Raw genomic sequence first — 14,976 nt, 5'->3', positions numbered from 1 at the left:
AACTTCTTTCTTTATACTGTTTTATAACAACGTCAATTCCCCGATACTTGCCCGGGTAGCAAGTACCAAAAGTTCCACTCCCGATGGACTTTGCCGCCGCGGTACGCGTCAAGTTGGCTGCATTGATCTCCCGCAATTTTGTGTTGTCGCTCTCTTTAGGTTTCGCGGACGCATGAACTTTCCGTCTCAAAGCCTCACGTGTGACCGTATCTTCTTCTACATTCTTTTTACTGCGATGAAGCGATGCGCGTACCATTTTCTTCCCTCTGGGCAAGATTTTTTCCGCTTCCTCTAGTTTTCTTTTCTTCTCATCGCTGTGGCGTGCATTTGCTGGTTGACTGGGATGTGATTCTTCTCCATTCTTTTCACTCCGCTCTAGCGATGCGCGATCCATTTTCTTTCCTCCCGACAACATATTTTCCGCCTCCTCTGGTTGTCTTTTCTTCTCATTGCTGTGGCGTGCATTTGCTGGTGGATTCGGAGGTGCTATCGTCATTTCCTCCACCTTTAATTCTTCTGCCGGTTCTTCTGCTGGACCATTCTTTCTTTTCCTTCTCCTCTTGTTTTGCTCTTTCCGAAGCTTCTTGAAGTGTGCAAGTTGCTCCTTGGTAAATTCTTTCTGTCTTAATTTGCGTTTTCTTCCCGATTCCATCACGAGTCGGGGTGAGGGAAAGTGACGGTGAACTGACTAGTAAACTACGTGGCACATTAAAAACATAACAAGGGTCCATTGTTTCTCAGCCGAGCAAAGAAAAATTCTTTTATTTTATTGGTTAGAATAACAATAGAAACACAGCAAGCGTTCGCCATTCAACACCATCGACCATCGGTTCACTTTTAACATGGCTGATACATGCGTGTACCTTCGCTGTGACGAGTGTTCTAAAAAGTTAAGAACTTTCCATGCACTTTTAAAGCACTTTGAGCAACACCACGTTAACAAACAACACCCGAAACGGGCAGTGTTTTTACAGAATGATGAAGAAGTTCCGCTGACAGTTCCCCAAGCCATAAGATCTCCCGCGTTACAAGCTGAATACAAAGCATGGTTGGCTGGTATCACCGAACGCATAAATGGAGTTCATCACCAACGGCATAAAAGTAAGTTCACTCTAGCAACAGACAAGCCGAGTACGATATCTATGCTTTCTCAGTATAACCGAGGTAAATAACAAACACGCGCGCAAGTGCTTTAATAAAATGGGAAGTAGTGGAGCGGAGGCAACACGCGAGCGCCAGCGCGGGAGACAATTTAAACGCACGCTCGGGCGAGGACAAAAGACGAATGGTCTTGAGAAGTGAATGATTATAACAACAACTCGCGTGTTTGTTCTGATGGAAAAGTGCAGGCCATTTAATTTTTTTTCTTCAATCAATTATGAAAAAAAATGTTACCGTCAAGAAATTGCAAAGTCAAATTTATCTGGGACCGGGCAGAAATTCCAGTCTCCCACGCAATTGTTTTTTAAGGGAGTCGTATTAATGGTGCATCATTCATCATACGTCTCAGTAAAGCCTGCCACCTCCCGTTCGGTCCATTACATTTAAATGCTTCCTTCCATTAAGAAAAGAGACGACTCGCAATTTAAGAATCCCATTGGATTTTTGTTTTTGCAAAAAATGAATTATAAAATAGGTCATGTCCTTTCACAGGAAATTGGCAGACATTGGAGTTCAATATGGTTCCGTCAAAGTTTTTCCAGCAACTGCTCAGAAATCTGGACGACCCACAGCCTAATGCTATCAGAAACCAGCATCACTGGCGAGCACCTATTTTGAGCTCGTCAGCGAGAAAGGTGACATACCGCCTTTTCGACTTGAATGTACTTAAAGTTGCCCTGGAAAAACAAAACACTGTCACTCTTCAAGAACAAGTGCAATGGAATGGAGACACACAAGTCACTGACTACCCAAGTGAAATGGATCCCAGAGAGGCACTTGCTGCTGCAAAAAAACAGAGCCCGTGGAAAAACATTCAAAGGCAGAATTACCTGTAGAAGCAATTTAGTGGTCGGGCACGGGGAAGGCAGAGCTACTCGCGAGTTAGATCTGATTTGGTGGCCCAATCTCTACAATACTGTTGTGTTGGGAAAAATGTGTATTCGTTTATACGTTAGCCGAGTGGAACTATAAAAAGGAGAAAAAATTACAAACAACACATTTATGTGCATCAACTCTGTTTGCAAGGCAGAGTTTACTCGATAGAAATGAATATGGAAAACCAAAACCTAATCCATGCAAAAAAAGTAGCCAATATTAAAAACCGAATTGCAGTCAGAAAAATACTTTGCATCATTATTGTTTTTGGGAAAATTGATAGCAGTCAATGATTGGAATCTGTGCTTGTCTCAACATAGTTTCAGTCTCAAGTCAAGTGCAATCTTTGTAATAAACTTCTAATATTCAACATTAATTCAATTTTCAACTCCAGTTGCTCTACACACTTCATACATATTACAAGGAAAACAGTGGGGCCTCTTAAGTGATCGTCAGCATCTTTAAAAAGTTTATGGCCAGCACAAAATGACTACTGGTATATAACATAATTTGTTTCTTTCATATATTACTGTAAGACTCTGGCATAGTAAACAGCTTTGACTTTCATTTATTTGCTGTTTTTCGAAAACATAAACACAAATTGCTTTAATAAGTTTAGGTTTATCGTTTAAAGGACTTGAATCAATTTTGATGAAAATCAATAGCAATTGACCAGCCAATCACAGTACAAACTATATTGTCGGCAATATTGATAGCAGTAAAGTCACAACTATTTTTTATCTATTCCTATTGCAGTGCCAATATTATCGGTGTTCTTCGAGTTGCATTGATTGATATTGACTCACCGAGTAAACACTGGTCTGGATTATAAAAACCAAGTGTTGTTTATTGTGAAATTGTTGATATTGATACATTTCAACTCAAGAGATGCAGTATAACCTAATTTACTGCAATGAACGAAATCAAGTTCAAAGATACTTTCCCACAAATTTCATATAATTTAATGTTAAAGCACATTTCTGGTGGCATAATTGTTATGCTCAGAGTCACTTTTATTCTGTAAGGCCAAATTATTTTGAAATAGTGAAATATTCTTAAAAAAAAAAAAAAAGAACACAAATAAAAAGGCTTGAGAAAAGAGTTCAAAAATTGCCTACTATATGTTCACATGCGACAAGCGGCTGCAGTTGAATACATGCCACCATGTGTTCCAGTGGTTTCACTGGAAGGCGGCTATCGGTGGTGCACAGTCGTTTATTTGAACTTAAACAACTGCCTACATGTACCAGTACATTAAGATTAAATTTCTTTCACTGTCCCTGAAAAGATCCTCACGGGGAATGGTCAATTAAGTTTTATGTTGTTCCCTTACTATACTCAATTAATTAACTTGCATTATGTTTACCCATGCTGCTCATCCTTGCCATACTCAAATTGTAAAGGAAACACCTCAACAGTTGCTGCAGACCTTACGATTGGCGAGGACATGAATGCACTAGTTTCTACAAAGCGACTTACCCAAATCCAACTTGACATTCGGCTGTAATGCTTGCAAAGATTTCACATGTTGTCTATGAGAGCATGGGATTTCTAAATTAATTCAATGACAAATTAACTGAAATTCGCAGGTATCATCAATCCAAGGAGCACAGGCTTGGTTAATGTGATAACAAAATTAATGGTAACCCTCAGGTACATGTGTCTGCTACCAAAGGGAACACAGGCTTGGTTAATGTGATGGCAAGTTATCTGCTACAGTCAGTAATCTTGTACCAAAAAAGAGACTGCTCTTTGTCTGGTCTCTCTCCTTTGACCTTCCTGGTTACGGTGTTTCTTCTGGGAAATTACTCATTATCAGCATAGGTCACAGAGACAATCAATTCTCTCCACCACATCAAGGTGACAGTTTCGCCAGAGAGGAAACATTTCTCAGTACCCTTGAGAGTACACGCTGGGTTAAAGCAAGGGAAAATTAAGTGTAACCCTCGGGTATCTGCTACCCCTGAGAGTACAGGCTCAGTTAATGCGACGGGAAATTAAGAGTAACCCTCGGGTATCTGCTACTCATGAGAGTACAGGCTTTGTTAACACGACAGGAAATTAAGTGTAACCCTCGGTTATCTGCTACCCCTGAGAGTACAGGCTCGGTTGATGCGACGGGGAATTAAGCGTAATCCTCGGGTATCTGCTACCCCTGAGAGTACAGGCTCAGTTAATGCAACGGGGAATTAAGTGTAACCCTCGGGTATCTTCTACCCCTGAGAGTACAGGCTTGGTTAACGCGACAGGGAATTAAGTGTAACCCTCGGGTATCTGCTACCCCTGAGAGTACAGGCTTGGTTAATGCGACAGCAAATTAACTGTAAGACTCAAGGAATCTGAGAGCACAAGATGTTATAGGCAGAATGGAGTTCCAACCAGCAACTCTGGAGCCTTTCTATGTATGATGTCCGCCCCATCTGAGGATCTGCAGCATGAGGTCTTTTCTGTGCTTATCCATGTTGCAATATCTCCAGTTGATATTATTGACAGTTGCAGGGCCATTTCTGATGAAGTCTCTGGCAGCCATGATAACCCCTATTCCACAGCTACCCACTCCAATCATCTTATTATCAATGGGCACTTGGGATGGCATTCCAAACCGCTTGAAATTTTGAGTAGAGTGCCAAAATTCTGCTTGGAGAGATGGGTGATGAGGGTATAATTCAAGAAGGAGACCAAGTGCTTCTTTGACACATGGAAGGGCAGTTGATGGCACCTGAGAAGTCAGCCCATCATCAAAATATAAAAGCTGACTAGCAAGGTTGACATAGACAAGTCCCCAGTGGTTCACCATAAAGACTGGTACAAGTATTTGCTGCACATTGTCAAACGTAACTATGCGCGAAGCTCTTGCTTTTAACTGTGCCAGCTTGAAAGCTTTGTCATTAACCTGCATCCACTGAAAAAAATCTGTTGGAAAGTGTAATGTGTCCTCTCTCCCCTGTGTGGTGCTTTCCTCAATGTATTTGCCAATACACACGTCAATGACAAAGCTGTCAATGTACCTTTCTTCAGCGAGATCACAAAAAGAAATGACATCAATTGATTTGGGATCAAATCTCAGAACTGAGCTTGTTGTTGGTCGATTCCACAGGACTGATTGAAGAACTGTGAGTTCTCTCGATGTACAATTGAGTCCAGAAAGCCACTTAGCTTCTGCAGCTATCTTACGTTTCGTTTCAGGAATTTCACAAAATTTTTGAAGAGTCCTCAAGCCTTCTTCTGTGAACTGGCCAAATCCTTTAGTCACAACGCCAGAAGGATGGTTTCCTTTTCTTCTCTCTTCACTCAGAAGTTTCTCTGCTGCTCTGACAACTGCTTCACATGGACGTCGCACCAGAGAGAAGGGATCTATAAAGGAGAGATGGCTGCATGCTATCTGAGCATGCAAAGAGGTAGGTAAGCTAGAGATAGAGGATACTGGAGGTATTAACATGTCCAAAGCAGCTAGTTCAGCCCTTGTTGAAGCTGTGGATAGAGCAGAAGCCAGCTGAGTACAAGACTGTGTTGCCCTGCCTTTGTTACAGCTGTTTGTTTGCCCAGCTTCATCTTTCTCTTCAGAAGAATTTGATTTGGCAGGACTTGGTGCAGGGGCAGTTTGTGCATCAGTGAAGTCCAGCTGTTTCGGACCACAATTCTGCTTAGGAGCATTTGATTCTGTTACTTTATCAGAAAAGTCTGTCAGTTGCTTCAAGTATTCGGTCTCCCAGCTATCATGGTTGTACTCTAAAAGGCCGGACACAATATTCTCGTCAACGCTTGTGCCCTTGTTTTTATCATACACATATACCAAAAAATCACCACCAAAAATTTGATTGAACAAGTTGTCAATGGCGAGTATCCAATCTCGGTGCTCTTTTGACCACTTTCTTGAGTCAATGGCTTTCCATCCACATCCACGAAAACTGAACTTTTTCCGTCCTAAAATTTAACATGAATGAAAAATTTAACATGAATAAAATGTTTCTGAAATACAGTCGAACCTCCGTCAACAAACACCTCCCCTAGGCGGACACCTCTCGTAAGCAGACACTTAGTTATGTTCTCAGCTACAAACAAACACTATATTTTTAACTTCCCGTAAGCATACACCTCTCTTAACCAGACACTTTTTCTGGTCCCGAGGGTATCCGCTTACGGGAGGTACAACTGTAGTTTTCAAAGCGCTGAAGGGTCTTCATGGTGACCACGTCAACAAGTGGAGGCAGAAGTCAAGACAATAAAAATTAATATTTCTGTCTAATATTTACACTTATTAATTGGTACACATTGCGTTCTCTTAATACCTTTTGAAATATATAATAATCGATGACTAATTGTCAACCCATCCAGCTCCCTGCTAAACAAGTGTGGGGAAAGGGGGGGGGGGGCGTTGCATGACTACACGCTGAATGGCAACAAACAATATTAAAATATTAAGGGATGTGTTTTAAAATGTTAACGAATTACTGGAATAAGTTTGCCATCACCAAGATCTCAAGTATTATACTCACCAAACACAATGGAATTCTTGGCTTCACGAAAAGAATACCGCAATGACAACAGCATTGTTGAAAACCAGTGAGTTAGAATTTGATCCACTATAAAGTAACAAATATGCAGTATTTAGTACAGCCCACCAGAACATTGTATTGTTTAGTAAAGGGCCATCTAGGGTCATCTGGGGCTAAGTATGTAGGGGGACAACAAGTCCATCTGGCCTGTATCCCTGTACCTATTATATCGATTGTTAACAGTAACTTTGATATTATAATAAGACTGAGCTTACATGACTGCCCTGGTGCTGATGCATCATGGTTTGTTGCTTTTGAGTATAGATTACGATGAAGCTTATGCGATGCTTCGAAGCCTTGCCCAGAGTACTTGTAAAGAGAACGGAACTGGCGCAGTAACATGGCACTGTGGTCTATCACCAGGTGTCCATAATCGCCTGTTCCAAGATGGACACCAAATAGTTTCTTCAAAAGAAAGCCCCACTCTTTACACTGAAATTTCAAACAAATACATAATGGCATAATGAGAAACCATACATGTAAGCTGCAGACATGAATTTTTATGAATGCAATTTCCAATGTGTGAAATTCTGTAAGAAGAACTACATGTAGTAATGAAGTTGAACAGGAACAGAGCTTCAGCAGAGTGAAAATGAGCAAAAAAGTCAGGAACCTGGTTACCTTCACATCATGCATATCAATAAGCTGCTCTTCACCTTCCTCAAATACCCTATCACGTATTGTAAGAGCAATATCTCTCCAGTCACAGCAGACCTTATGAGCAATAGAAACATACATAACGTTTTAGGTTTTGAAATGTTTCTTCATGATGTTTATACACAAAAAAATTAATAGTGGAGATGAATGGTGATGAATACTTGCTGAGCTGCGAAGCAGCACTGACAATGAGGTAAATATAAATTCTATATCAATATACACCAAATCAGTGGATAACCAACACCAAAAGAGTTCCTTTTTTCTAAGAAATAAGAAAAAACTTGCATGTGCAAGCCAGAATTTGCCAGGAGGTGAATAGCAAACACTATCCTGAGTTTGAGTAGCCTGTCTGAATCAGAGTGCAGGAAAAGCACTATCTACTGGTTTGGTATATACTAAAGCTGATTATCTTATCTGTTAGTGTGTAACTGGCCCACTCTCAGCCACGTGTCAACTGACACATTGTATATCAGTACAATGTAACTGCTAGTGCTCCTGGTTAAGACTATCATCGTCAAATTAAATACACCAATCATGCTGAACTGACAGTCTCATTTCAGTTCATCAGTGTCATTAAGTTACAGTTTAGTTGACCGTTCACCTTTTTAGCAACCATTCCATAATTTTTAAGAAAACAACTGAAATCTTTTGTACCTTTTTGAAAAACATAACTTGGAGTTCAGCTGCATAGCTTGCAAAGGGGTCTTGTTTTATGAACACTTGTGGACGAACTAAGCTTGTCTTCCTTCGTTTCCGCTTTGGCTCACTAGGAACATCTGCAAGGTTATCTAGGGTGCTCAATTCAAGAAACTTGTCCTCGACCTCCTTTAGCTTCATTTCCCATTCATTCTTGCGGCTGATCAGGAATTTTTCAAAATCTGAAAATGCAATTGAGAGCTGTGTATAACATCATCTGGAACAACCAAGGACCCAACAAGATACATTTTTTGGCTGGGCAAGACTCAAGGCAAGCTTTCTATTTCTAGTTTCTTAAATTCTATTTTTGCTAAATGCAGTACCTTTGATCCAGTTTGTACCTATATAAGCCAAGTCTGTTACACGTCAGAAAACAACACCTTTGTTGATATATTATACAATTATCTAATTGGCTGACTTAAATAAAATGCCTGGTCAAATAAAAGGCTAAATCCTAAAAAGGTAATTTTTCTGCATTAAATTGTGAAACTGCACTATTGAATCAGACCCCTTGCTCAACTTTTAAGGATATTATTTAACAACTTTAATAGGGAGAATATTAACTTTATCCATACCGCTGCCTTTCTCAATCTTGACTGTTTCCTGTCTAACCCCATAATCCCTTGAGAACTCCCCACATTCCAGGATTTCAGTGACATACTGCAAAATAATAACTCTTGTTTAATACATTTGTAGACAAAACAAGCCAGAAGTCTCCATGAATTGAATCTTATTGTCCAGCCCATCAAATTACCTTCACCTCACTACATCAAACCTGCTACTTTTCATGTTTTCAAAGATAAAGTTATTGTTAAACTTGTTCCTCCATTGCTTTAAAAAACATCCATGTGAACTCATGAAAAAAGGGCACTTAATAGTACTTTAAACCCCCTGTCAAGTAAATTTCTGAGGCACAATATGATTTGTGTAAAATGCTAATTCAGTGTGTTCCAAAATAAACATAAATCAAACTAGGAACCAAAAGCCTTTGATGGTGATGACAAAAACTATACATAAAGTGGGATTTATCATGATAACTTCAGTTTATAGGTAAAATTGGACTGAAATTAAATTAGCAGAAGGAAGAAATTTTTATTGAGATGACATGGCTAAATAAAAAACAACAATACTTATCCACTAACCATTTTTCTGTCTTCAAAAAATGTCACATAGTCCAAGATTACTTGTTTTCCTGTGCCCGAGCATTGCTTGTAGTAGTTTTGGACTTTTTCTATGGGGAGGGATCTCTCTACAATGCTGTCAAAATTCTTCAGAACTTCCCTCTCAAAGGACCCTGTGTAGGATATCACAGTCTTCAGTCAATGAATCATTGAGAACAAAACAGGAACAGTAACAGGAAAAATATTGGACAGTGACCAGACAAAAAATAAAACCCCCTTTACTTTTGTTATGTTATAAAAATACTTGACATGGATCTAAAGTGCATACAGGCACAACATTTCAATTGTTAGCATGTGATAGCTAGCAGTTATGGTCATTTTGTTATCACACAACAATAAACAAACCAGAAAAAGATGCCACTTTTATGTTGTTTCTCTCCACTGCTGTTTGCTGGCCAGGTTTCTGTTTTATAGTTATACGAGGAAATCCTTTACAACTTTCAGGCCCATGGTCAGACAAGGCTTGGTTCAGGTCATCAAGAGAGCCAACACGATGTGCAAATAAGCCCAAGGAACCCAGTAGCTGCTCACAATTTCGCATCTCACAATGAAGAGAACACAGATTAATGCTGCTGAGGTCTTCTTCAAGAAGAAATGTGAGGTCATCGCGTAGACCTGTGGATCTTCATACACATGAAAACGCAAAACAAAATAATAAATTATGAACATCCTAACCTGATTGGATGGTAACATTCCATTAAACAAACTTTGTATTAACAAAATGTTGTCACTAATCATGACCAACTGATACAACATGACTAACTTTTACAGGATGGATGTCATATCATATCTCAGGAAGTTTATGAACATTCGTGCCAATATTGATAGATAGTGCCATGACATTGTCAATATAGTGTACCATAAATGGGGCAACTTTTCACAGGCTGTTTGCAGAAAATCAAATGATAGAAAAGTGTCTGGTAGACACTACTTGTACTTGTCAAAATTGAAATCAGGGTCTCTGGTTGATTTCACATTTGACAATCCACTTAAAGGAATATTAGTTTACCAAGTGAAATAAAATGAAGCCTGATCTCAGGTAAATGCCATATATTTTTTAAGACATAAAAGAGTGACATGCAATAACCATTTATTGTGCCACACTGTATACTCACCTGCCAATATTAACTTTGGATCGTAAGCAGTCAAGACACGTTTCATCTGGATTAACTCCATGACATTTGCATGCCTAGGAATTTAAAAAAAACTTGAATTGTGACAGTGATTCACCTTTAAATATTTTTTATTATTTTTTACTTTGGAAAGACCCTACATGTAGCCTGGGCCAGGTCGGGTATAAAAATATGACTTTAGAATAAACTAACAACACTTACCCTAATGGCGTCACAGTACGCACAGAACTCAGTGTCATACCCCTTGCTACCAAGAACATAGTCTTCATCATCCTTTTTCCGCAGTAAAAGCAGAAGAGCTTTATAATCAAGTGTAACTGCAAAGTAAAATGTATCAAAAAAGAATCACCAAGTCTGAGAGGAATCCAAAAGCTAGTATACAACACCACATCTAACTGTATTGTAAAATGTCTTAAGTTAACTAAAACTGCAGGCAATCATGGTGGCTTTGTTTCCCTAATGTTATAAATATCATAACATCATAACTTTTTAATATACATTTTTGCAAAAAGCTGAGGTCTTGATTAAAAATCACAGCTTCAGAGCAAATTATCAACCAAATGCTTGCACCACTGATTTAATTGGTTTGAGAGACAAGTTCCTTTTTCTTTCACCTTCAACAAACACTAACTGATACCGTCACAAGAAAGTACTGTTTTGCACAACTTAAGTTTTTCTATCTCTCAAACTGGAAATGCATGCAGAGTGCGCAAAAAAACTAATGAAATTGTGGAGTCTTGAACATTAATTATTGCATGCATACCTAATTTTTTTTCACCAATGAAATACTACAGTGGAACCCCACTCTGTGGTCAGTGGACACTCACTTAATACGGACACCTGGATACTGCAGATAGTTCCATTTGCCCTGATGGGGAAAAGCCCATATATTTTCTCTAAAATTAACCACCTTAATACCAACACCAGATTATACGAACACTTTGGCGTGTCCATTTGGTGTTCATATTAACCGGGTTCCACTGTACCTGTAAATTTGATGTGGTACTTTTTACCATCTACCACAATTCCACTTTTCTTTAGTTTTCTTTTCTGCTCGTTCAGATTTGTGATAAGCTGTGTAAGCTGTTCTCTAGAAAAATTAAAGAAAGAAACAAAAATTAAGAATAGACTTTTGGGGTTAAAAATACCTACTGGTCATTGAAGAGGCATATTCTTACTCTTACTCTATGTACATGTACATACAGGACATTAATCGTTGGCAAGTGCAGCATATGTACATCACTTCTTGTTGAACAGAAGAGTAAAGTTTGTTATCATCATTCTTAATTTATTTTAAAACGAGACATTTTAACACCAATGATTTGCAAACAAAACTAACCTTTTTTCTTTACAGTTTGCAATAGCTACAGGATACACAGAAAGGGCACTTTCTGAACTTTTATTTGCAAAGTCGATAGGCACAAGCCCAACAGCCACTTGATTTCTGCCTAAAGATAGCAGTAAAATGGACATTAATTATGGGGTGCATTGCTAGGAATTGCAAAAAATTATTACCCAAATAGTATACACCAAAATGTCTAACAAGATAAATTTACCACTAATTATTCAACCAAATAACTACAGTCAAGTTGAAAAGGTAAAAAGTTATAAAAGGGGTCAAAAGGTTCATGATAACTCAAAACTACAAGACCACAACAGGGGCAGAGCACATGTGATGTGATCAAAGGTGATACATCAAGACACTCACACTGCAAAATATTTCAAAATAAAAATAAACTGACCACATTTAAAGTAAAAGCAAAGATTGGTGATAGCTAACACAAGTAATGTGAAATGGCCACTTAAATTACATCAAAAATTGCTTAGTATGAACTGCAATCCTACGATCAAAACTTTTAACAAAAATGTTAGCATGCAACAAGTTTCAAGACTCTTAATTTTACCTCCTAGTGGGCGTCCATCAAGTTTGATGTTAAATTCCATGGTATCTGTATCAGATGACCACAGTCTCTGCTCCCTAATTGCCCACACCAAGACAGATGCCAGGTCCACTCCACAGGAATGGAAATCTGTGTTCATTTTCTGAATGGACATAGTTGTCCGTACAACTTTGAACACAAGTTTTTTTACTGCCTTTATTTCATTTTTAGTCAAGAGCACTGCAGTGTCACTGGAACGCTGAAAGTAAACATTAACTTTAATTGAACATAACATTTCATAACTAATCCAAAATCTTTAAGGTAACCCCATGGCATTAAGACAAGTCTAGGCAGCTTATAAATATAAAGTTAAATGAGGTAATAAAAGGGCATGGAAATGCCTAAGTTTTTCACGTTGACGACCAAATCCTGAGAATTCGTCACCAAACTGAATTCCTCATTACCCTCTACCTGAAGGCCTTCTGAATTTTTCAAAATGTTCAAACCAAAACCCATGACAGTATCCATGGCCGTAATGGGCTTTTATGCAGTAGTTTTCGGAAATTGGCACAGCTTTACGAAAATATCTGTTGCTTTGACGCCATCTTGGATTTCATTAGTTCTAATGTCCACTTAGTTAGTATTGGAATGTTCCACCATTTGACAGTGATGTGCACTAGTCCATGCAACAATTAGCCCAGAGGCTTAATACTTATAACGTTAACATATTATTTTGCTTTTATAATACTGAATGAGAATGTAGTTTTCCACTTCAATAAAACATGGCACCTAAGTTTTTGGAGTTCGCGACCACTCAGGAAATACTCAGGAACCAAATGGCTTAGTGTAAAAAGTTAATTTCGTGTCCTGTAATAACTTTTTTAGGTATCCACCAAATGGTTCCTCTCTTTTATAAACAACAAGGTTAAATAAGTGCTTTCCAATACACAGATACTTTGCAAAAGCATTAATTTTGGAAATGTCAATCCTTAAATAGAATCAGGGTTTAAGAAGTTTTGAGGTACACACTCATTTTAAATTGACAGGAGTACACCCCCCACCCCCTCCCCCTTACCAGATCAGTTTAATCAAGCAATTTATAATTTAATTTTGTTTGTTAAGGGTTGAACTTACCCCACTTCTTCCAAGCTGAGTCAGATTTAGCAGCGTTTGCCAACCAGCGTCTGGTAATCTTGCTTGGAGCTTGAAATATAGCAATACCCAGTCAGGCACTCTCATACTTTCTACCACTCGCTGGTATGTTTCAGGCAACAGAAGCTCTTCCAGTCCTTTTTTTGATCCCTTCGCGTCCATGACCAGGTTGACAATTTCTGAAAGGGTTTCAGAAACATTGCCTTTGTCCTTCTCACTGCCATATAGAAAGCTGTTACCCAATACACAGGCCAGAGTCTCGTGGTACTTGGCCAATACACCATCCAGCTCCACAGCGACTTTTCTGCATTCCTGTGACACTTTCCTCTTTTTCAGAGTTGGACCAATTGAGGGGCTTTTCAGTGTCTCCTCGATCACACTGCTGCTGCTGCTGCTGCTATCACTGCTCTCATTTGGGCAATGAGACGGGGAAGATGTTGCCAATGGGGTGAAAAAAGGGAGAAAAGAATTCACGTACTTGCTCTTCTTTTCAAGTTCCTGAAGTTCGGACTCCAGTTCGGCGATTCTTGACTGCAGTTCTTGCAATTCGTGGGAGCCATGATTTGAGTGGAAGCTTTTCCCGCCTAAACTGCATAGTGGCTCACATTCGTCTAGAGCGATCCCATTCAGTGCATCCACAACAGGGATAAATTTAGCCGATCCCACAAACCCATCTGGAGAAAGATCTCGCTGTCGAAGTAGTGCAGCGCAGAGACCAAACGAAGAGACAACATGGAGTTTGATTGGCTGCATGTTGAATGAACAACCTCGTTTGGCGGGCTTCAGATCTCCTGGGGCCACAGAGCGTATTTCCTCGGGAAATCGCCGAAAGATTTCATTTTTGGCAAACACATTTGGTTTAACACCACACAGACTTGACGTAAGCACATACCAATGCTTTCTAGCGTCGAGATTCTTGCCAGTTACTCTCGAAAGCGACCAAGGCGATCGATGAACGCCGTCCACATCCATGACGAAAATCGCGCCGAATGAATCGAAAACCGACTCATTGTGCTTAATAATTTGAATTTCGCGCTCAAGTAGGGCATTATTAAATAAGTGAACGTTTAACTTATAAAATACCCTGCAGATTCTTGTCGCAAAGCTTGATTAGAGTCGTCGTGACCATGTACAATGTACAAACATTGTTTGCGACCGGGAAGTCTGGACACTAGTATTGTGACGACGTGATTTTCCGAAGACACAATAGTGTGTCACGAACAAGTCACGAACAGGCCAACAGGCACGTTGGACTCGCGTGAAACGAGCTTATCGTTCGTGAGAACGGGAATGTTGACTTCTATTCAAAAGTACGCGGCAGGGCCAGGGGCCCGTTTCTCGAAGGTCCCGAAACGTTTTCTTACCCGAAAAGCCGTAGCAAAATCTCAAACCTCTTGACTACAGAGCTGTTTTCTTCATACATTCTTAATACGGACAGAGGTTTTCTTCATACAAGAAGTTCCGGGCGTATACACTTCTCTGTCTTTAAATACCGATTAACAAAAAATGGCTTTTCAGACCCGAAAAGATTCCGGGACTTTCGAGAAACGGGCCCCAGTTTCGTGTTTTTATCAAGTTGTATGAATGACGGCAATAACTGTTCGCTTCAGTTGAGTTAAAATCAATAAAACCAACCGTAGAAGTGTTCTTAATATGTCAAAATAGGCTAACCCCAGCCTCTACA

The 14,976-nt window shown here is 39.4% G+C and overlaps 1 protein-coding gene across 1 annotated transcript; it reads right to left on the bottom strand.

Annotated features, from left to right (window-relative positions):
- Positions 1 to 485: 485 nt before the first annotated feature.
- Positions 486 to 14,593, bottom strand: LOC145481036 (uncharacterized). The gene is made up of 14 exons (XM_081459423.1): positions 13,275 to 14,593; positions 12,165 to 12,399; positions 11,600 to 11,708; positions 11,247 to 11,350; positions 10,462 to 10,577; positions 10,243 to 10,316; positions 9,473 to 9,750; positions 9,089 to 9,240; positions 8,522 to 8,606; positions 7,905 to 8,128; positions 7,215 to 7,307; positions 6,809 to 7,025; positions 6,534 to 6,620; positions 486 to 5,961 (listed from the first exon to the last, which is right to left on the bottom strand). The coding sequence occupies exons 1-14, from the start codon at positions 14,262 to 14,264 to the stop codon at positions 4,436 to 4,438; spliced, it is 4,290 nt and encodes a 1,429-aa protein (XP_081315549.1). The 5' UTR covers positions 14,265 to 14,593; the 3' UTR covers positions 486 to 4,435.
- Between the last annotated feature and the right edge of the window lie 383 nt (positions 14,594 to 14,976).

The sequence above is a fragment of the Orbicella franksi genome, chromosome 1 (assembly GCF_964199315.1).
Source record: "Orbicella franksi chromosome 1, jaOrbFran1.1, whole genome shotgun sequence".
Taxonomy (NCBI): domain Eukaryota; kingdom Metazoa; phylum Cnidaria; class Anthozoa; order Scleractinia; family Merulinidae; genus Orbicella; species Orbicella franksi.
Note: the sequence above shows the minus strand (reverse complement) of the source record. Positions and strands in the feature narration are given on the sequence as shown.